The sequence below is a fragment of the Sapajus apella genome, unplaced genomic scaffold, assembly GCF_009761245.1.
Source record: "Sapajus apella isolate SASKATOON/1434 unplaced genomic scaffold, GSC_monkey_1.0 scaffold10, whole genome shotgun sequence".
Classification (NCBI taxonomy): Eukaryota; Metazoa; Chordata; class Mammalia; order Primates; family Cebidae; genus Sapajus; species Sapajus apella.
Genome location: NW_022436950.1, coordinates 33,579,678 through 33,602,134, shown reverse-complemented (window position 1 = coordinate 33,602,134; position 22,457 = coordinate 33,579,678). Strand labels below are relative to the sequence as shown.

Here is a 22,457-nt window from a genome sequence, read left to right as displayed (position 1 = left end):
TGTTTACAATAGCAAAGACCTGGAACCAACCCAAATGCCCATCAATGATAGACTGGACAGGGAAAATGTGGCACATATACACCATGGAATACTATGCAGCCATCAAAAACGGTGAGTTCATGTCCTTTGTTGGGACATGGATGAACCTGAAAACCATCATTCTCAGCAAACTGACACAAGAACAGAAAATCAAGCACCACATGTTCTCACTCATAGGCGGGTGTTGAACAATGAGAACGCATGGACACAGGGAGGGGAGCATCACACACTGGGGTCTGTAGGGGGGAAATAGGAGAGGGACAGCAGGAGGTGGGGAGTTGGGGAGAGATAGCATTGGGAGAAATGGCAGATATAGGTGATAGGGAGGAAGGCAGCACATCACATTGCCATGTGTGTACCTATGCAACAATCTTGCATGTTCTTCACATGTACCGCAAAACCTAAAATGCAATTAAAAATAAATAAATCAATAAAACAGAACATCAATAAAGTTTTATGTAAAAAAAAAGGAATTGTATTTAATTAGGAAAAAATGAAGTCAAATTGTCTCTGTTTGCAGATGACATGATTGCATATTTAGAAAACCTCATCCTCTCAGCCCAAAATCTCCTTAAGATGATAAGTAACTTCAGCAATATCTCAGGATACAAAGTAAATGTGCAAAAATCACAAGCATTCCTATACACCAATAACAAACAGAGGGCCAAATCATGAGTGAACTCTCACTCACAATTGCTACAAAGAGAATAAAATACCTAGAAATACAAGTTACAAGGGATATGAAAGACCTCTTCAAGGAGAACTGCAAAGCACTGCTCAAGGAAATAAGAGAGGACACAAACAAATGGAAAAACAGTCCATGCTCATGGTTAGGAAGAATCAATACCATGAAAATGGCCATACTGCCCAAAGTAATTTATAGATTCAATGCTATTCCCATCAAGCTACCATTGACTTTCTTCACAGAATTGGAAAAAACTACTTTAAATTTCATATGGAACCAAAAAGAGCCCGCATAGCCAACACAATCCTAAGCAAAAAGAACAAAGCTGGAGGCATCACACTACCAGACTTCAAACTATACTACAAGGCTATAGAAACCAAAACAGCATGGTACTGGTACCAAAACAGAGATATAGACCAATGGAACAGAACAGAGACCTCAGAAATAATGTCACACATCTACAACCATCTGATTTTTTACAAACCTGACACAAACAAGCAACGGGGAAAGGATTCCCTATTTAATAAATGGTACTGGGGAAACTGGCTAGCCATATGCAAAAAGCTGAAACTGGATCTCTTCCTTATACTTTATACAAAAATTAACTCAAAATGGATTAAAGATTTAAACATAAGACCTAACACCATAAAAACCCTAGAAGAAAACCTTGGCAATACCATTTAGGACATAGGCAAGGGTAAGGACTTCATGACTATACACCAAAAGCAATGGTAACAAAAGCCAAAATAGACAAATGGGATCTAATTAAGGTAAAAGGCTTCTGCACAGCAAAAGAAACTATCATTAGAGTGAACTGACAATGAACAGAATGGGAAAAAATTTTTGCCATCTACCCATCTAACAAAGGACTAATATCCAGAATTTACAAATAACTCAAATTTACAAGAAATAAACAACCCCATGAAAAAGTGGGCAAAGGATATGAACAGACACTTCTCCAAAGAAGACATTTATGCAGCCAAGAAACATATGAAAAAAAGCTCATCATCACTGATCATCAGAGAAATGCAAATCAAAACCACATTGAGATACCATCTCATGCCAGTTAGAATGATGATTATTAAAAAATCAGGAGAAAACCGATGCTGGAGAGGATGTGGAGAAACAGGAATGCTTTTACACTGTTGGTGGGAGTGTAAATTAGTTCAACCATGTGGAAGACACTGTGGTGATTCTTCAAGGATCTAGAAACAGAAATACCATTTGACCCAGCAATTCCATTACTGGGTATATACCTAAAGGATTATAAATTATTCTATTATAAAGACACATGCACACGTATGTTTATTGTGGCACTGTTTACAATAGCAAAGACTTGAAACCAACCCAAATGCCCATCAGTGATAGACTGGATAAAGAAAATGTAGCACATATACACCATGGAATACTCCGCAGCCATAAAAAATATGAGTTCATATCCTTTGCGGGGACCTGGATGAAGGTGGAAACCATCATTCTCAGCAAACTGACGCAAGAACAGAAAATCAAACACCGCATGTTCTCACTCATAAGTGGGTGTTGAACAATGAGAACACAAGGAGACAGGGAGGGGAACATCACACACTGGGGCCTGTTGGGGTTGGGAGGGATAGCATTAGGAAAAATAACTAATGTAGATGACATGGTGATGGATGTAGCAAACCACCATGGTATGTGTATAGCTATGTAACAAACCTGCACATTCTGCATATATACCCTAGAACTTAAAGTATAATAATAAAAAATAATTAACTGGGCATGATGGTGGGTGCCTGTAGTCCCAGCTACTTGGGAGTCTGAAGTGGGTGAATTGCCTGAACCCAAGAGGCAGGGGTTGCAGTGAGCTGAGATGGCACCACTGCACTCCAGCCTGGGTGATAGAGTCAGACTCCCTCTCAAAAACAAAACAAAACAAAACAAAAAAGCTCTTGGGCTTGGGCTTGGGACTTTTTCTAAGGACTGCAGAGAGTTTGGGGAGGAGAGGGACATAAGAAACCACAGCAGGGTGTAACAGCAGCCAACCAGAATTAGACCAAGATGACGGCCCATTAAAAGAGCACCTCACAGACTTAGAAAAGCCAGTGCAGTCCATGGAAACTTTATGACTCCAAATAACGTGAACGTTTATATTGCCATATCCAGAACAGACTTCAGCCCAGCCTGTCCTAGGTATGGTGGTAGAAAACAGGAGGGAACTAATGACCGCAGCCCTAAGAGAGGCAAACTGACTGCCTTGTTTAGGAAATTTTTGGTTACTATAATAAAGGCCCACTGAAAAGGGTATAAACAAGATAGAAGTGTGTTTTCCTCTCATGCATTTACCTGAACAGAAGCAGTCCTGATTGACATGGTGGCTCCATGGCAACAGGGACCCAGGCTCTCGCCCTCTTAGTGCTCTGCCTCCCATAGCATGTGGTTTTCACCTTGTGGCCTAAGATGGTTTTTTCAATGGCCAACAGGAAAGAGAGAAGGGAAGAAGTTCCCTTCTCTTCTTTTTAAGGGCACGCATCACTTCTGCTCCCATCCCATTGGCCAGATCTAGTCAGTGGCTACACCAAACTGCACAGGAGGCTGAAGAACATGTTCTCCAGCTGGACAGCCTGCTTAGTTGCTACTGACATGTGTCTCTTCTTCTCTTTGCAGGGGAGGACCCACAGATCCTGTAGACTATCTACCAGCAGCACCTCGGGGGATCTACAAGGAAAGAGAGCTTCCCTATTACCCAGGGTCTCATCCTATGCACCCTCCCAAAGGGAGCTATCCCCGCCCCGCAGAGCTGAGGGTGGCAGACCTCCAGTATCCTCAGCACTACCCACCCCCAACAGCCCCCCAGCACAAGGGACCCTTTCGACAAGATGTTCCACCTTCCCCTCCTCAGCACCAAAGAATGCCAGCCTATCAGGAAACAGGCAGACCAGGGCCCCGTGGGGGCAGCCCAGACCGGTACCCTTACCGAACCCAGGATTCCCGGCAGAAGAACCCCATGACTGCAGCCGTATAGCTGAATGCCACCAAGGCCAGTCGAGCCCAGAAAGGAAGGTGTCTACACTACCTTTGCCCCTTCTAGACCTGAAGACCTCCTTCGTGTTAGGAATTCTCCATGGTATTGATTAGCTGTTTCTCAATGAGGTTGTAACGATTGACTGCTAATCAGAGGGAAAAAGAAGGGGAAGTGGATTGGGGAGGAAAAAATCAGAAGGAAGGCAAAATGTGGGGCCACAAAAACAAAACTACTTGTTATCTGAAACACTTTCAGAATTGTTCAAATCAATCAGAGTGGCAACTGAACAAACAAACAGCTAACAATGGAGCTCTACTCCGGGGTGCCTCCCCGGCTAGATAACGTGTGCTGATGTGCAGACACGTGGACACCCCCTCTATGGGATTGGTGGTCCAAAGGCAGTCTCTGCCAGACAGCATTACCCGCTCAGAGACGGAGCCTCAGCCCCCTTATTAGAGCTGTTAAGTCTAAGGAGTGGCAGAGTAGACAGAGAGAGAGGCATCTTGAGTGAGTATAGGTTTTTTTACTCAGAAAACAACAGCAAACATGACTAGTGATCTTGAAATGTTTTATACCAAGAGAAAGACCACATTTATTTATTTGCAGAATTTCTCAGATTCCTGATACCACTCATTTGATGTAAACATTTCACGTTTCCTCACTTTTGATATGAAAAATGGTAAAATGCAGTATTAGTCCTGGAAGAATGTGCACTGCTCGTCAGAGCTTCCAGAAGGAATATATTCCAAGGACCAGTATGATCAGGCTAAGGCTGGACATCACATGGTCCTCACCTTCTTCCCTCCCGCATTCCAGGTATGGAGATACCTGGTTTCAGAGTCAGCCCCAAATCTCCTGCCTATAATTTACTTTAACTGGGGTCTCTACTTTAAGGTTCCCACTTGAAGGCTGCATATAGTTGGGAAAAAGAGGATCTACTGGGTAGGTCACACAGGAGGCAGTGCCCTGAAAATGCCAAGTCCAGACTCAGTGCCAAGCAGTAACCATCTGCATTCGGGGAAAGTGAGGAGCTGACCGTGGCCTCTGGAAACTGATGACCAGCAGGCATTATATGGAAGTGAATGAGGGTGTGGGGGGGGGGGTGGTTTGAACACATGTGATTGCTAGTATGGATAATGAAAGATTAATAATGCTTTCTGAAGAGTTTGATGCATAGTGGGGAAATGGAGGGAAATGGAGAAAAGGCATTAAGACTAAATCTACCTGCATTTGCTATATTTTATTAACAAAAGTCAGGGCAAGGCCAAGTCCTCCAATTGGAAAAGGACAGTGTTATGGCTTTAAAAAGCTGAAACCCCACCCTCTAAGTAGAACCAACCCATCACCATATTTTTTGGGCTTTGCCATAATTTTCTATGAAAACTAAAACCTCTAAAACATACAACCTAACCCAAATGAGAACACAAGCAAAAGACTGTGAAAGACAGCGAAACCTGAGCATTGGTTTGAACTGGGCAGTGATTCAAAATACTTAAAGCCTTTTCACATGCCTTCTTTATTCCTTCCAAAAAAAAGTCTTGAGTTTAATTTAGATCTATTTTGGCTGAGATTAGCATGCCTCTGACTCACACGATTTAATAAATTATAGTCTTATTGAATACATAGGACATCGCTCTACCCTAGTTTACTCTTATCTTTTTAACTTAAAATAGAGTTCTGTTACCAAGAATGATGCAACTGCTTGTTTTAGATGTAAATAGTGTTACTTCCTGGACTTTGAGATATTATTTTATAAACTGCAGTTTACTATGGCCCTCTTGAATACAGACTATCAAGTTTTCTGTCTCTGTTCTGTCATCCCTCTTCAGCCAGGCACCTTTAGATTGTTTGCAGCTTGTTCAAAGTGGTTGAGGATCTCAGGCCCTGCTCACCTGAAGGTGGAGTGCAGGGGAGCTGCGGCGTTTCCCTCTGACCTGCTGAATGCTACCTGCCCCTCAAGCTAAATGAACCTTAAAGAAGAAAATGGTAACATGAGGGACGTGTAACCTGTACTGAAGCGTTAAAAACCAGCAGCTCTTCAGTATGTTCCATATTTTAGTCAAAGTACTCTAGATTACTAAACATAACCAAGCCAGAACGTTCCTTCTTGACTAAGCCTAGGCCACTTGAGGGGCAGCCAGGGGTGATGGTGTAAGGTGAGACTCCTGTGTCTTGGAGGAGTGGCCTTTTTGGGAAGAGTGCCCATGTTTTCACCTGCGGTGTTGCCACCATAGGGTGCAGTACCTGCTGCACACAGGCTTAGGGTAAACTGCTCCAAAGCTGGGTTTTGTATTGTATACAAAGTCAATAAAATAGTTACTAATCCTGAGTGGCAGCCAGTGATGTGAAGGTACTATTAAAGTGAACAAAAACTAGATTGCAACAGTTTTCTTTCCTTGCTTGAAGTATAACACACGCTCCATTTGATCCTGCCTGAAAGAAGCTAACATTATATTTGTGACAGAGGATCCATCAAGCCAAGCAACAATTAACAGCTCAAATGTAAGATTTATAAATGCCTGGGTACTGACCCTTCAATTGTTACCACCCAGAGGTTTCAGGACTCTTTCCCAGTATTTAGGCGAACAGGATTTTAGAGTATTTAGAAGACCAAGCTATAATCAGTAAGGTGCCTGGGAGCAGGACATAGCTCCCAATTTATTTATGGCCTTGGGAAAACTCAATCTGGTGTCTCCCTGTAGCTCAGAACACTACTACACACCCTGGAACAGAGTGGCACATCGAGCTCCAAACCCAATCAACATACATACACCTGGCTGCACATCTGACTGCTGGGTCATGAAGGCCTCGAAATGAGGTTTGCCCTCGAGTCACTAGATATTTTAAGAAGCCCTATTTTTCTTCTTTTTGCAAGAATAGAGAGGTGAAAGAGGACAGACCACTGAAAACTTTTAGATGCAGGAGAATTTAGTCTTCCACAAGGGAGACAAACAGCCTCCCAAGAATCCATGATGCCATCGGGTGTGGCACTCTCACTCTTGGTATAATATCATTTCCTCACAATATCAAATCAGAGGATGAAAGACAAGCTCAGAAACAGGAAGATTTTCTTAAAAGATTTTCTTAAAAAGTTTGGTCTGAATGCATATCTGTACAATTCCCATTGGCATTAAACTCTGAAACCTACAATGAATGGCCTTCAAATTGGTGTTAAACTGGGCGGATACCCTACTGCTTTCTGAGTCCATGAGCGGCAGAAAGACTGGTCTTTGTGCAATTAGGTAGGAGGGATTCGGACTCAGAAACAGCCAGAGGTATTTCTCTGCACTCCCAGTTCCTGCCAACTTAGCTGGAAACTATGCTACAGCAAGAACAGAAAGAAGAGTCTCCATAAGGTATCCCTACAAAGTCACCTTTCTGATAAAAAGGAGGGAAGAAAATGTTAGATATCTAAAATAAGCCTAAAATCTCACATGCAGCTGTGACTTCTAAGTGAAACTCTTTCTCCCTCATGTCCTTAAATAGTCATAGAATCACACACAGCCTAACTTTTAAAGACAAGCTTGGCTAAAGGAAATGAACCAACCCCAAAGACCCTTCTGGCCTGACTCCTGACTCAGCTCCTTCAGAAAGTGTTCTCCTGTTCCATCTGCAGGGCTGCTTACTACTGGAACCTAAAACAAAACCTGTTGTTCGTACCGTCACTTTTTCTGGTGTTTCCTGTGCTTTTGTGATACCAAGTCTGTTTATAAGTTCTGAAGATAAATTATGTGAAATCATATTTTGGCATATGGGGGTGGAGGATGAATTCTTTACAGACTTTTTCAGATGATCTCATTTGTACCACAGAAAACATTTGGGAAATTGTTATATATGAGTATATAAATTTTTGTCATATTTTACATTAAAATAAAGCTTTATTCAGTCATTAAGACATCAGAGTCTTGGATTGCTTTCAGGCAGGGGTGTCCAATCTTTTGGCTTCCCAGGGCCGCTTTGGAAGAAGAATTGTCTTGGGCCACACATAAAATACATGAACACCAATGATAGCTGATGAGCTAAAGAAAAAAATTGTAAAAACACAACTCATAATGTTTTAATAAAGTTTACAAATTTGTGTTGGGCACCATTCAAAGCCATCTGGGCTGTGGGTTGGACAAGCTGGCTTTAGGATCTGATAAATGAATAGGTGGGTCTGAACCCGCTCACCCTTGAACAGCAACATTCACTAGTTCAGTAGCAATGTTCAAAACAGCAAGAGGACAAAGAACAAAAGGAACGAGAGCATCACTTGGATGCTGGGCTCCCCAAGACGCAGATGCTGAGAGGGAGGGAGATTCTCAAGCAGGACATGTACTGAGGAGTACACCTGGGTTTCAACGCCTTAAAAAGGGAGGGAAACAGGACTGGGCAGAGGGAGCAGCTGCACTTCTAGCTTAGGCTTCAGCCACCCCACAATGGGAGCAGCAATGGCCCTGCAGAGCTGTCCCCAGTTGGGACAAGGGAGCTGAGCCTTTATACCACCATTGATTAGTAGATACAGGTTACCTCTGCAAAGAAGACAGATCTAGCTAGGATTTGGCAGTTTTCTTCAGTTGAGGCAAACCCAAGGAAAGCTGACAGCTGGGCCCATCTTTGGACAGCACTCAAAACAGCTGGAAGAGTCCCTTCTTGAAGTGGGATCCGAGCAGCCCGTCACAGCATCCACGACAACTTCTAAAACTGGCCACCACTCTCTGGTGTTGGAATCACTCTTATCTCTACAAAGTTCTCCTTGAGACCATCCCTGTCACTCCCTAGCTCCTTTATTCCCCTGGCCTATTCTCAGACCTCCCCATATTCTTGGTAAGCCCATCCACAGCCAAGGTTTTGGCCGAAACTACTGACTGCTCCAGCTCATATCTGAGCCCTGAGCTCATTTATTTCTGCTTTTCCACTCCACATTCCCATTTGGATATCCTGCAAAGCCTTTAAACGTAACATGCCCACACTGAAAACAAGCTTTCTCCAAAGAAACCTGCTTCTCACAATTCTGTCCTGACCAAAATGTGAACAAAGTTCACAGTGAAAAACTGGAAACCTGGAAATTATCCTGGATTTCCCATTTATAACTCTGCCCCTTCCTCCTACCCATTCCCATGCAATGAGATGGAAGGCCAACATTCTGTCCTGCAATTTCATCAAATATGTTTATGCTTCAAGATACCGTGACATGCCTGGGCTCAGCCTCATCACTTCTCACCCAGCCTCTTCGACAGCCTTCAACGTGATCTCCCCACCTCCAGCCCTGTCCCCTGCTTCTGGAAAGTTATACTGGAACACATACACACCCATTCATGATGCTCTAGAGGTCTTTCACTATAACACCAATCCCTGCTCTATATGCCTGCCTAGAAATTTTTCTGAAGTAGCAATCTGACAATATTACTCTTCTGGAGGCAGCATATTTTCTTAGAAAAAAAAAAAAAAAAAAGTTGGCTTTGAAAACAGGTAAGCATGGATTTAAAACATAGTTCAACTACTGCCTGGTTGCATAATCTTGAATAAAATACTTATTATCTCTCTAGCATCACTAGAGAAGTGGATCTGCTATTCACCTTATAGGGTTGTTTTGAGAATTAATTCACATGACATAGACAACAGGTCCTCAAATAACATCATTTTGCTCAATGTTGGGTCATTATAACATTGATTAGGAAAAGAATTGCATCCTGGCCAGGGCCACTGTCTGTGTGTACTTAGCACGTTCTCCGTATGTCTGTGTGGGACTTCTATGGATACTCCAGTTTCTCCCCACTTCCCAAAGATGTGCCCATTCAGTTAAATGGCATGCCTAAATAGTCCAAGTGTGAATGAGTGTGGGTGTGTGTGAGTCCTCCCTACAATGGAAGGGCATCCTGGCCAGGGCTGGTTCCACCTTGTTTCCTGAGCTTCCCACATAGGCTCCAGCCACCATGACCCTGAACTGATATAAGTGGGTTGAAAAGTGACTGGAAGCCAGGTGCGGTGTCTTATGTCTATAATCCCAGCAGTTTGGGAGGCCAAGGCAGGCAGATCACATGAGGCCAGGTGTTCAGGACCAGCCTGGCCAATATGGTGAAACCCAATCTCTAATAAAAGTACAAAAATTAGCCAGGGATGGTGGCACACGCCTGTAATCCCAGCTACATGGGAAGCTGAGGCACAAGAATCACTTGAACCCAGGAGGCAGAGTTTGAAGTGAGCAGAGATCTCACTACGGTACCCCAGCCTGGTTGACAGAGCAAGGCCCTGACTAAAAACAAAAAAAAAAAAGGGGGGGGGAAACAAGAAAGAAAAATGACTGGAAAAATGAATACAAAATAATCTAAAATACAAATTTGTAAAGTAAATAAATAATAATTATGCAAATGCACAGTAAACCATGCGGTACAAAAGTGCTCAGTGAGCCTGCAATATCTGTGATTGTTTTTGGACTGCATGGTGGCAGGAGGTGCTCCTTACAATTTTCACTTTGTAAACATTTACTCCTTGATTTAACCCACTGCCATTACTCACTGATTCTCAAAAGAATGGATAAACTGTTTTCTTATTTGACCTTATCAACCTTTCTTCAATGTATGTATAGCTCACATGTATTTTCATGTGTGATATTAGAAGCATTCTGGGTTTTTATTTTGAAGTTTAGTGATGTTTTTGTGACCAGAAGTATGCCAGGGTAAAACTGGTGTCAATAAACATCATTTCACTCAAAGCTGCAGTTTTCAGTAACCCATTGAGTATGTTAGGTGAGGGCTTACTGTACAGAAGCACTGGTGCCATCTTCCAAGAGCCAACTGTATGCACCTAGTCCCAGCTCCACATTCAGTTGTATCATGGGGATGGCTAGAAACGGGATATGTTGCGCATATTTACAACACAGGAATTGGCATATCTGACAAATCAGAGCGTTTTTTTCTTCCCTCTGGAGAGCCAGTTATTAAACATTTCCCAGCACATTATGGTAGTAACATACCCAGCAGTCAAGGAAAATGAACCCCTGTCCCCATTACGCATGCACAAACACACACACACACACACAAACACACACACACATACACACACCCCATAAAACCTTTCTGTTGCTTCCTACTACTTACAACTTAAAGTCAAAAATCCAAAACCCCTGTGCCTCTCTTGCCTCCATCCTTACTGCTCCTAGTTTATATCTTGTACTAACGTTATTTCTAATGACTTTGATCCATGTGACGTGGGCATGCAATCTCACAGCTCTGTACCCTGGTAGCATGTGGCTTGAGCCAGGCTTGTGAGATGAATGAGGATCCATAGGACAAAGCAGGGTGGGCAAACGGTACTCTGAGCAGGGTCGGCTGTGCTATTGCGTACTGCATACTACCAGGTGAAAGGCACTTCTTACATAGCGGTGGCAAGAGAGAATAAGAAGTATGCAAAAGCAGAAACCCCTGATAAAACCATCAGATCTCGTGAGACTTATTCCCTACCACAAGAACAGTATATGGGAAGCCGCTCCCATGATTCAGATTATCTCCCACCAGGTCCTCCCATAACATGTGGGAATTATGGGAGTGCAATTCAAGATGAGATTTGGATGGGGATACAGGGCCAAACCATATAAAGTACCTTTCAGCCGTAAAAGATAAATCCTGTCATTTGTGACATTATGGGTAAACCTAGAGAACACTATGTTAAGCAAAATAAGCCAGACACAGAAAGACAAATACACAAATACTGCAAGTTCTCACTTATGTGGCATTTTAGAAAGCTGCTCCCATCGCAGGAGAGCAGAATGGTGGTTACCAGAGACTTGGGTAGTTAGGAGAGAGAGGAATGGGGATATGTGGTCAAAGGTAACACCATCAAAGACAGGAGGAGTCATTTGTTGTTTTTTTTTTTTGAGACAGGGTCTCACTGTGTTGCCCAGGTTAGACTACAGCAGTGTAATCATGGCTCACTGCAACCTCCACTTCCCAGGCTCAAGCAATCCTCCCACCTCAGCCTCCCAAGTAGCTAGGACTATAGGCTTGTACCACCACACCCAGCTGCTGTTTTGTATATTTTGTAGAGACGGGGTTTCACTATGTTGCGCAGGCTGGTCTCGAACTCCTGAGCTCAAACAATCCACCCACCTTGGCCTCCCAAAGTGCTGGGATTACAGGCCTGAGCCACTGTGCCTGGCCAGGAGAAGTATTTCTTTTTAAAAATTGTCCAGAATCTCTGACTTTATTATTGAAAGTAGCAACTTTCTCCATGGGCTAGCTCTGTAATGTTTTTCTGAGACTTATTCCTGGAAACACTACCTAGAGCCTGCTACTCCAATCCTTCTAACAATTTCATAAACATCTAACTCCCCACATTAAATTCCTTTCTATTTCAACTTGCTAGGAGAGGCTCAGTTATCTGCAACTCTACCAACCCAAACACCTTCCACATCCCTCCTCCCGAGGCAGAGTTGGTAATTCTACCCTATATGTTACTGAGATGCTTTCTGCAGATTCTCAATAAAACTTTTACTACCTGTATTAGAATAATTAGTTTCTACATCTGTGTGGCCTTCTAAGGTGTACCTTATTTGTAACACACTGCCTGACTCTGACTATATGCTCAAGAAATATTTGTTGAATTCATTTGAATGAAGAAATGAGGTGTGAGGATTCTTTTCCTGAATTGCTACACTGCTGACGTTCCACTTCGAAGTTCAAGCTGTAAATCTCAAAGTCCTGTCGTTAAAGATCGCCTGGTATTATTCTTGAGGTGAAAGGTGTTAGCTCACGTGGGTAGGCCAGATTCTAATTTAAAACATGAAGAACCAGGCCAGGAGATTGTAAATGCAATAGGTAATGCATTATTTAGAGAGTAAAGAGAGACTTGAGCAAATCGAAAATGTATTACAACCTACTAAGATGGAAATACTTTTAGTGACAGGTGATTACTATTATTATTGTATAACTCCTTGGGTTTTAGGCAAGTGCTTTGCAATCACTTGTATTACCAGTACCTTTCAACAACTGTAGATGGTGAGCTGGAATGATTCCCTGACTTCCTACAAAGAAACTGAGTCCTCCATACAATAGTACTTAAAAAAAGATGCAATGCAAGCTATTTATTCCAAAGAAATTCGAGATTACTTTGTAAGTGTCTTGGTAACCGAGATTTCTTTTTCAGTGGCCATATTTATTCTATTGTTTACCTTACATGCTGCATGTTGCATGATCACAGTAAATTTTGCTTCTCACACAAAGAACATCGGGTTTATATATTTTTTTATAGCTGAAGAAACTGAGGCATAAAGAAGCCAACCAGGCAATCCAGGGCTACACAGTGGGGAATGAAAGCTAAACTTCTTTTCCTTGTTAAGTATTCCTGAGGGCCTACTATATTCCAGGCATTCTGTGTGAGCTCCTGAGTGGACTTCCTGCTTTGCAGTATGAGGGATACCTCCCAGATTGCGTAAAAAGATCCCTCCTTAGCCTGTGGCCAGTGTGCCTCAACCCTGTGCCTTCCCAATCACTGGACTTTCAAACGTCCTTTGTCATGGTTAAAGATGACTCAAGTCCTATGAAAGTGGCAGAGAGATGCTTCAGCTGTCAACATTTTTTTTTTCTTTTTTTTTTGAGACGGAGTTTTGCTCTTGTTACCCAGGCTGGAGAGCAATGGCGCGATCTCAGCTCACCACAACTCCACCTCCTGTGTTCAAGCAATTCTCCTGCCTCAGCCTCCTGAGTAGCTGGGACTACAGGTGCACGCCACCATGCCCAGCTAATTTTTTTGTATTTTAAGTAGAGTCAGGGTTTAACCATGTCGACCAGGATGGTCTCGATCTCTTGACCTCATGATCCACCCGCCTCGGCCTCCCAAAGTGCTGGGATTATAGGCGTGAGCCACTGCACCCGACCTAACATTTTAAAACCATTTGAAAAATCATCCTTTCAACTTAAACCTTTACATTTGATTGTTACCAACAATCCCCAGGCAAACCCAAATACTATGTTTGCTGTATAATCATGAACGTGAGGCATCATAAAAAATACAGTTTTGCTAGCTGCAGTGACTTACACCAGTAATCCTAGCACTTTGGGAGGCTGAGGCGGGAGGATGGCTTCAGCCTAAGAGTTTGAGACCAGCCTGCATGACATGAGACCTTGTCTCTACAAAAAATTTAAAAACTAGCCAGGTGTGATGGCTCACACCTGTGGTCCCAGCTACTCAGGAGGCTGAGGCCAGAGGATAGCTTGAGCCCAGGAGGTCGAGGCTGTAGTGAGCTATGATCACACCACTGCATTCTAGCCTGGGCAACAGATCAAGACCCTGTGTCTATAGATATATACAGATTTAGATACAGATATATAGAGAGAGGAGATAAATGTGTATATATCTATTTATAGACAGAGAGACACATACATACATATATAGTTTTAACTAGATTCTAACAATCCTTGACTTTGTAGCTCTTCTACCTGTTTAGTCTATTAAGAAGTAGAAAAATAAAAATGACATTTAATTATAGCCCAGCACACACTTATATGACACTATAAAATGCTGCAGAGGATCCCAGACATAGACAAGCCTTGGGTTCTACTTCCAAGGACCCAAGGGTTGAGTAGAAGAGAAAAACATGTTCACAAAGAGCCAGAACTCAAGGCTGAAAGTGATCAGTGCTTGAGGTACCTTATAACTGGGAAGCCTGCAAGGGGAGGCTGACTTTTGACTTTGGGTGTGGACAGAGTCAGGAAGGTCTCATGCAAGACGTGATATCTGAAATAGACTTAAAGGACAGGAAGACTAAATAGGCCAAGCAAAGAAGGATATTGGCTTTATAGATAAAGAACAGAACATAAGCGTCTTTGTGGAGACAGAAACTCCCTAAGTAGGTGTGACTAGGGGTGGAGGGAGCGTTGTAGGTGAGTGATAATAATAGCTAATATTTATTCACTGCTTAGTAAGCACTAGATACTGGTCTAAATATTTTTCATAATTTATCCCATTTAATCCTCAAACTCTATAAGAAAACAGAGGCTTAAATGAATTAAATAACTCGCCCTTGGAATTTCGGATCCAACAAGAACAAGTTACTCAGCGACTTACTTAGGTACTTAGAAAAGTCACTCCACAAATGAATGTTTACATAAAATTGGCTCCAGGAAAGCACCATGAGAACTGAACTGGAAAAACTCAACAAATCGTCAGCCCTCACTAGAAAGAAAAGGGGTCTGATATTTATTGAATATACAAGAGCTATGCTACTTACTTTCTCTACATTTGTCTCATTTTTTCTTCACACCAATAAGGTGACTATCTGTATATTACAAACAAGAAAACTGAGGTTCCAAGAGATTAAGAACCAGCGGTAGCTAGTAAAATGGCAGTTCTGATCTCAAATCCAGCTGGGAGTCCACGGCCTATCCTCACTGCTACACCAATGAAGAGTGGAGATTAAAAGTAAATCTCAATGTAATTTCTTTTCATTCTTCATAGCTTACGTTGTGATTACTATTTAAAGTGTGTGCAATGTTGACAATTCAGAACGTGTAAATGCAGATTTTGACATTTTAGAGTCAAGAAACAGGCAGACTTGGGTTAGTTCCACTATATATTAAATGATAATCTATGAAGACAGCAGTTTTGAAAGGTATCCAGGCAAATAAGTTGTACTTCTGGCTGAAGTCAGACAGGTAGATGAAACTTTGATGACTTAATTCCCCCAACAGTTAAAGGTATAAGCAGACCAGGACCCTGAGCTGCAGAGAGGCTGCCAGAACGTTTATTAGGAGCAGTAAAGTGCAGGGCCATAATTTCAACAGGTGATCTTGCCTCTCCGGCTAATTGTTTTCCAAGATTTCTCAGCTCAGAACCATTCAATGTTCTTCTCGCCTGGGAAATGTGCATGCTCCTTAGGGTATTTTTCAGCATGCAGCCACCCCTGTCCTCCAGTCACGGCAGTAATTTTGCTCAAAGAGCTGTCGATTAGATTTAAGAGCCACCCCAGCTCCACAATGCGCTGTTTTGCTGATCTTCAGAGTGCTGTGGTGTCGCCCTCTGATTTATGGAGAGTGCAGCTCAAACCCAGCCAGTGCTTTATTAAAGCAGCTTTTAGTCATATTATACCTTCCCTGGTCTGAGGCTTCCAACAGCTCCACCACCTAGGAGTCGAATCCCTTTGATAAGTAGCATTCTGGGTGATTGGAAAGTGGGGGCTGTGCTTCATACCCTCCCACCATCTTGCCTCTGGACCCCCTAGGTGTGAGACAGTGGGGCAGGGAGGGGGTGATCCAGACCCAGGCACAGCCCTGCTCTCCAGGTGGCTTTTCAATTTTCTTTTTTTTTTCCTGACCCTCTCTTGACCTTCTCCATGTGACAGTGTTTGCCCTGGAGCTGTGCCTCTTCATAGTGATTTTTTTTTAATCCATTCAGGCTTTAAAGGGGGAGCCTCAGAGAGGTGTGGCCACACTGCTTTGGGACCCACTTTCAAAGGTGCCTGCCCTCCGGGCTGTGCCTTTGCATGTCTGCAATATCAAGCTACAGAATACAGGCCCCTCGCAGGAGACAAATTCCATCACAAGCATTTGCATATCTGCAGGTGAACTGTTTTATAGGTTTGGAGTGTGCAAAGCCAGACTTTTGTCCCATAACATGGATCTTTGCTTCTGCTGATATATCACCCCCCCGCTGACCCTCCACTCTGCCCCCAACACACAAACCAGCCTCTTGCCCAGTAAGGCCAGAGATGGGGAAATTTGTGTATTCCTGATGACAGGTGCTACTAATGCTCTGTTGAGAGGCAATGTCCTCCCCAGAAACCTGCATCAGGACATCTCAGGCTTGCCTTCCTTAGGGGTGTCCCCCGCTTCCACTGGGCCCTAAACTAAAACTTTACTCCTCTCTGTCACTTAAATCCTACACCATGTCCCTGCCCCAGCGAACTCACTGGAGCAATGCTGATATCACGGTCACATTGGTTTAAGGTTGGGAAATAACTGGCAGGCACGCCCCCCTTGCTCCCTCAGCTCTCCCTGGGCTATAAGCTATCATAGGCCCTGTGGGGGATGGGTTATAGAGGCTCTGGCATTGACAGGCTGGGTGACCCAGCTATCTCTTAACCTGGCCATCTCTTAACTTCACCCACCTGTCTTTAAAGTGGTGGTTGTGCTGACTTCACAGGACAATGTGACGACTACATGAAGCATTTAGCACGTTAGATGATGGAGGCTCTGGATTATTTACCATCATTAGTCCTTATTTCCACAAAGAATCTGGTTTTAGGTGGTTCTTAAGTAGCACATGATCACCATGAGAAAGCAATTTCCTTTCTGATCCTCTGCTTTGGTCAACAAGAAAAACTCCATCAGGTGCTGGGATGTCTTCAACATCCCTCTAAAACTTGCTAATCTATTGTACTCACAGACAGCAGGCCCCAGCTTGAATTCTGCAGGCTCTAGCTGGAATTCCGTAACATTGTTTTGGTTTCATTATATTAATTGTATGATTGTCTTCTATTTAGGAGAAAAAATGATCCTGAGTTTTTTCACTTACAGTAGTAAAGTTTTAGGTAAATATTAAGTAACTGATGATATAGATATAGTAACCATCATGGTGTGGTAGAAAAATGAAGTGTAGAAATGCTGTGCTACACCCTGGAGAGGTGCCCCAGGGGCCTCTGAAGCTCCTAGAAGGTGGAGTGACTCCTGGAGAATGCCAGCTGTTTGGCTGAACTTTGGGACTCCAGGGCAAGCTAGAGGGGAATGCCATGAGGCCAGGATGTTCTGAGACAGAGGCTGTCTCAGAAACCAAGTTTTTTCCCTGGAGGATCTTGCCTGGCTCCCAGCCCTCTTTGCTTCCCATGGAGTTTCACTACCTACCTTCAGGGCCTTTCCTTACTCTCACCCTCCCCACCCCCCCAAGCTATGAGTGGCTGCAGGAGCATTGGCTGATTCTCCTGGAAAAGCCAGAGACAAACCAGGCTGCACCCAAGTACACAGAGCAGTGATCCCCAACATTTTTGGCACTAGGGATGGGTTTCATGGAAGACAATTTTTCCATGGACTGGTGTAGGGGGGAATAATGATGATTCTTTTGGGATAAAAGTTCCACCTCAGATCATCAGGCATTAGTTAGATTCTCATATTAAGCATGCAGCATCGATCCCGCACATGCACAGTTCATAATAGGGTTTTCTCGCCTACCAGAATCTAATGGTGCTGCTGATCTGACAGGAGGTGGATCTCAGGCAGTAACACTGGCTGGGCCTCCACTCACCACCTGCTGTGCAGCCTGGTTCCTAACAGGCCATAAACTGCCTCAGGTCTGTGGCCCAGGGGTTTGGGACCTCTGACATAGAGCATTGAAGGGGAACTTTCTTCTCCCTGGAGCCTGAGCATTAAAGCAGTCCTCAAAGTTCATCTATCCTACTGCCTTTCAAACATGTTTTGACATCGGCTTATACTAAGGCATACAGTTCACATCTCAACCTGTTACAAAGGGGCATTTATGCATAAAAAGTAGGTTTCATAAAATAGTACTGAGATACAATTCTTTATACTCTATTGTATTCGTTTTTATTCTGGTCAAGATCCCATTAAATGGTTTTGTGACCCATATGAATTGCAATCCATAATTAGAAAAAATTTGACCTCATTCAATTTCTTCATTTCAGAGATGAAGAAAGACCCAGAAAATGACATGAATTGCTAAAAGTCACTCAGATAGCCAGTCTCATAGCCAAGACTACAACCCTGGCCTTGGGACTCTAAATAAAAGGCTCTTTCCCCTAAACTACATTATGAAAGGAAGAATCCATACCAGATATTCCTGAAATTGAGGAAAGTCTATTTAAAAATAATGTGGCTCCAGTTATTGAATAAAGAGAAAAATTGGAAAAGTCTGAAACATAATCTAAACGTCTAAAAAACTAGTCATTTTTGTTAGGAAGTGAAGTTCCACCTGGTAATTAGTTAAGGTTCGCTAGAAAACTAAAGCCTGAGAAAGGTCCAATGAGGCTGAATCCCACATCAATAAACACACATGAAATTGAATTGAATCCACTCAATGAGCCTGAGTCTCATGGTGTTGGAAAAGCAGCCTATCCCCGTCTGGCCTACAGTTTTCTATAAACAGACAACACCTCCCTGAAGTTAAAGCCCTTAAGGCAGGGGTCCCTAACCAATGGGCTGTAGACCACCAGTCTGTGACCTGTTAAGAGCCAGGCTGCACAGCAGAAGGTGAGTGGTGGGTGGAAGTAAAGTTTCACCTGTATTTACGGCTGCTCCCCATCACCTGCATTACTGCCTGAGCTCTGCCTCCTGTCAGATCAGTGTCAGCATTTAGCTTCTCATAGGAGTGTGAACCCAGTTGTAAACTGCGCACATGAGTGATCTAGCTTGCACACTCCTTATAAGAATCTATTGCCTGATGATCTGTCACTGTCTCCCATCATCCCAAGATGGAACTGCCTAGTTGCCAGAAAACAAGGTCAGGGCTCCCACTGATTCTACGTTATGGTGCGTTGTATAATTATTTCATTATCTATTCTAATGTAATGATAACAGAAATAACGTGCACAATAAATGTGATGCACTTGAATCACCCCCAAACCATCTACCCCTCTCTGGTCTGTGGAAAAATTGTCTTCCACGAAACTGGCCCCTCGTGGCACAAACATTAGGGATCTGCTGCCTTAAGGACTACCGTAAAAGTCAGCAGTTCTTGTCTTTTCAACCCCAACCTTCTCTCTTATTTTCTTGATGAGAGCCTCTCTTAGTTTCACCCCCAGCTTCCAAGGTATCTGTATTCATTTTCTAAGGCTGCCATGACAAACTACCATAACCTAGGTAGATTAAAACAATATAAATTGATTTTCTCACAGTACTGGTGTGCACAAGTCCAAAATCAAAGTCTCAGCAGTTTTGGTTTCTTCTGGAGGCCCCTAGGGAGTACCTGTCTCCTGGATCTCTCCCAGCTTCTGGCGGTTGCCAGTGATTCTTGGTGTTCCTTGGCTTATACATGCATCACTCCAATCTGTCTCCATTGTCATATGGTGTTGTTCTACCTGCATGTCTCCATGTCCAAATTTTTCTATTCTTCTAAGAATATTAAGCATTGAATTGGGGTCTATGCTAACCTAGTATGAGCTCATTCTAACTTGATTACATTTGCAAAGCCCCTGTTTCCAATTAAGGTCACATGCACAGGCACCAAGCGGGTTAGGACTTGAGCTGCTCTTTGGTGCGGACACAATTCGACCCACAACATAGCTAATATCCAGAGGTCTCCCCTATCTCTGCACCTTCAGCAGCCTCTACCCATCAAAAGCGTGCGCAGCTAAGTCTGCACATGGTTTTGAGCTTTGCCCAGTGTGCAGCTAAGATTCATGTACACTGAATTCCTGATAACTCACTGTGCAAATCCTGCTAGTGCCTTCCCACATTCCTTTCTTCCCTCTTCTTTTCTGAAAACGTTACAATTTTGTTGGGAGACTAGGGAGAAGTAATCAAAGGATGGAAACAATATGTGTTTGCCCTTCCAGATCCCTCTTTATGTGAAAACAAAATACTTGCCTTCTCAGACTCTCCTGCACAGGAAAGGCTTGGCTCACTGTTCTAGCCAATGAGAAATGAGTAGAAATGGCGGGAGATCTCCAGGAACTGTTTGATTTTCTGATACATGTAGCACATGTGCCTCCTTCTCTCTTACTTCATCTTGCTCTTTCCTGCCTGGAACCTAGATGTGATCGCTTGAAGCACAACAGCCCTCTCACAACCAGGAGATGATAAGCATGAAGACATGAGGCCAAACCCCCACATATTAAGGATAATAAAGCAACAATCACATTCAAAAGAGCTAACGATTATTAGGCATTTAATATGCACCAGGCATGATTCTCACACATTAAGAGTATTAACTCACTCCATCAACAGTATTAGCTGACTATGTTATTATCCCTGTTTCTAGAGGATGAAACTTGTATGAACCCAGGCAATGGGCTGCAGGGTCCACAGGTCCTGCCGACAGCATTGAGCTGCTATATAGCTCCTTTTTATTTTAAAATAATAAACCGGCATTGCTTAAGATTTCCATTACTTGCAGCTGATTTCATTCTTGGCTGACACACTGAAATTACCTCATAGGGTCATCAAAAGGATTAAATGAGAAAATATATGTCTATGGATGAAGGAAAACAATAACAATCAGTTAATAGTGTGTAAAACACCATAAGTTCTCAATAAATAATTGACTTTAATGCTTAACCACTCTAAGAAGCAAACTAATTACATCAATCATGTAGTAGGCAGAATAATGGCCTCCCAAAAATTTCCTCATCAGAATCCTGGAAACCTGCGCATATGTAATGCTACATAGCACAAAGGGCTTTGTGGATGTAATTAAGGTTAAAGACCTTGAGATGGGGGGATTACTTTAGATTGTCTGGTTGGACCCACTCTAATCACTAATCACATGAGTCCTTAAAGCAGAGAACCTTTGCTGACTGCAGTGAGAGAGATTCGTTGGCAGAGGTTTGGGGAGACGGCAGCATGAGAAAGATTCAGTGCTCTGTTGCTGTTCTGAGGTCTAGGAGGCTACATACAAGGACCCAGGAAAAGTCCCCAGGAGCAGACAGGCAGTGAGGATATGGAGATCTCAATCTTACAGCCCATGGAATTGAATTCTACCAGCACCTGATTGAGCAAGAAAATGGATTCTCCCCTACAGCCCATGAAGAGGAATACAGCCCTGCCAGCACCTTGAGTTTATGAGACCAGACTGGACACGCAACCTACAGAACTGTGAGATGATCCATTTGTGTTGTTTAAGCCATTGTTTGTGGTCATTTGTTACAGCAGCAATCGAAAACTGATACAAATAATAATGGGATTTCAGACATAGTCCAGAAAGTTAGCTTAGGAGCTTTAAAGATGAACCTGAGCAGCTGCATATGAAGGTCACTGAGAGTCCCACCCTCTCATGGAACCATGAAGATGTTCAGTGGGTCACTTTCTTGCCCCGTGGTGTAACTGTCCTTGGTGTAGTATGCAGGGTTAACCTGGTAATACAACTCAAGGGGCACCATTCACATAGCCTCAGGGGTGCCATTCATGCAGAATAGAATGTGAACAGTGCCCCCAACAGTTGTGCAATGCACAGCCTGCGAGTCAGAGGGGTCATGTGAGATCATAGTGAGAATACTGGCTGGAGCTTGGAGAGCCAGGGTAAGCGGGGCAGATGCCTGCATAGCTATTGTACAGCCAGCCTCTCTGAAAAGCACCTGGCTTGCAGTCCAGTGATTTTGGTATTTGATAATGAGTGCAAAATGCCATTCTAATGTCAAAAACTCCATTTAAAAAGAGAACAAAAAGGAAAGCTTCATGGGTTTCCCTCTCTCAGCTGAACCTCAACAGTCAGATAAGCCGGGGTCAATGCAGACCGTGTGTGGCCCAGTTACTGTCTCTGTCAAGGCTAACGAGGAGCACACTTTTTCTCTGCAAGCCAGTCAGGTTTAAATCCAAAGGTTAAACTGAGGACAAAGTTGACTCTCAGGTGACAAGGGTCTGTCTTTTGAATCAAAACTTGGTGAAAGAAATATTCTAGATCTTGAGAAATGCCAGTCCATTTTTAATACTCTTCCCGAGGAAGGTATATTCTCCTAATTAGAGATTTAGCAAGGCACTGAAGCCCACTACCTACAGAGATACAGATTACAGGGTTGGTTTGTCAGACGTGGTTACATCTGCTGACAAGAAACCAGTTATGTAAAGATGTGAGAAATGGAAATGCTGCACCAAT

At 43.2% G+C, this 22,457-nt stretch overlaps 1 protein-coding gene across 2 annotated transcripts in view; it reads left to right on the top strand.

Annotated features, from left to right (window-relative positions):
• Nucleotides 1-6,104, top strand: part of PARD3B (par-3 family cell polarity regulator beta) — a 1,108,767-nt gene extending 1,102,663 nt beyond the window's left edge. For both annotated transcript variants that reach the window (XM_032277671.1, XM_032277670.1), the window contains one exon: nucleotides 3,368-6,104. In XM_032277671.1, the coding sequence (XP_032133562.1) occupies nucleotides 3,368-3,725 (358 nt within the window). In that variant the 3' untranslated portion in view covers nucleotides 3,726-6,104. The remainder of the gene's footprint in view (nucleotides 1-3,367) is intronic.
• Nucleotides 6,105-22,457: the final 16,353 nt, after the last annotated feature.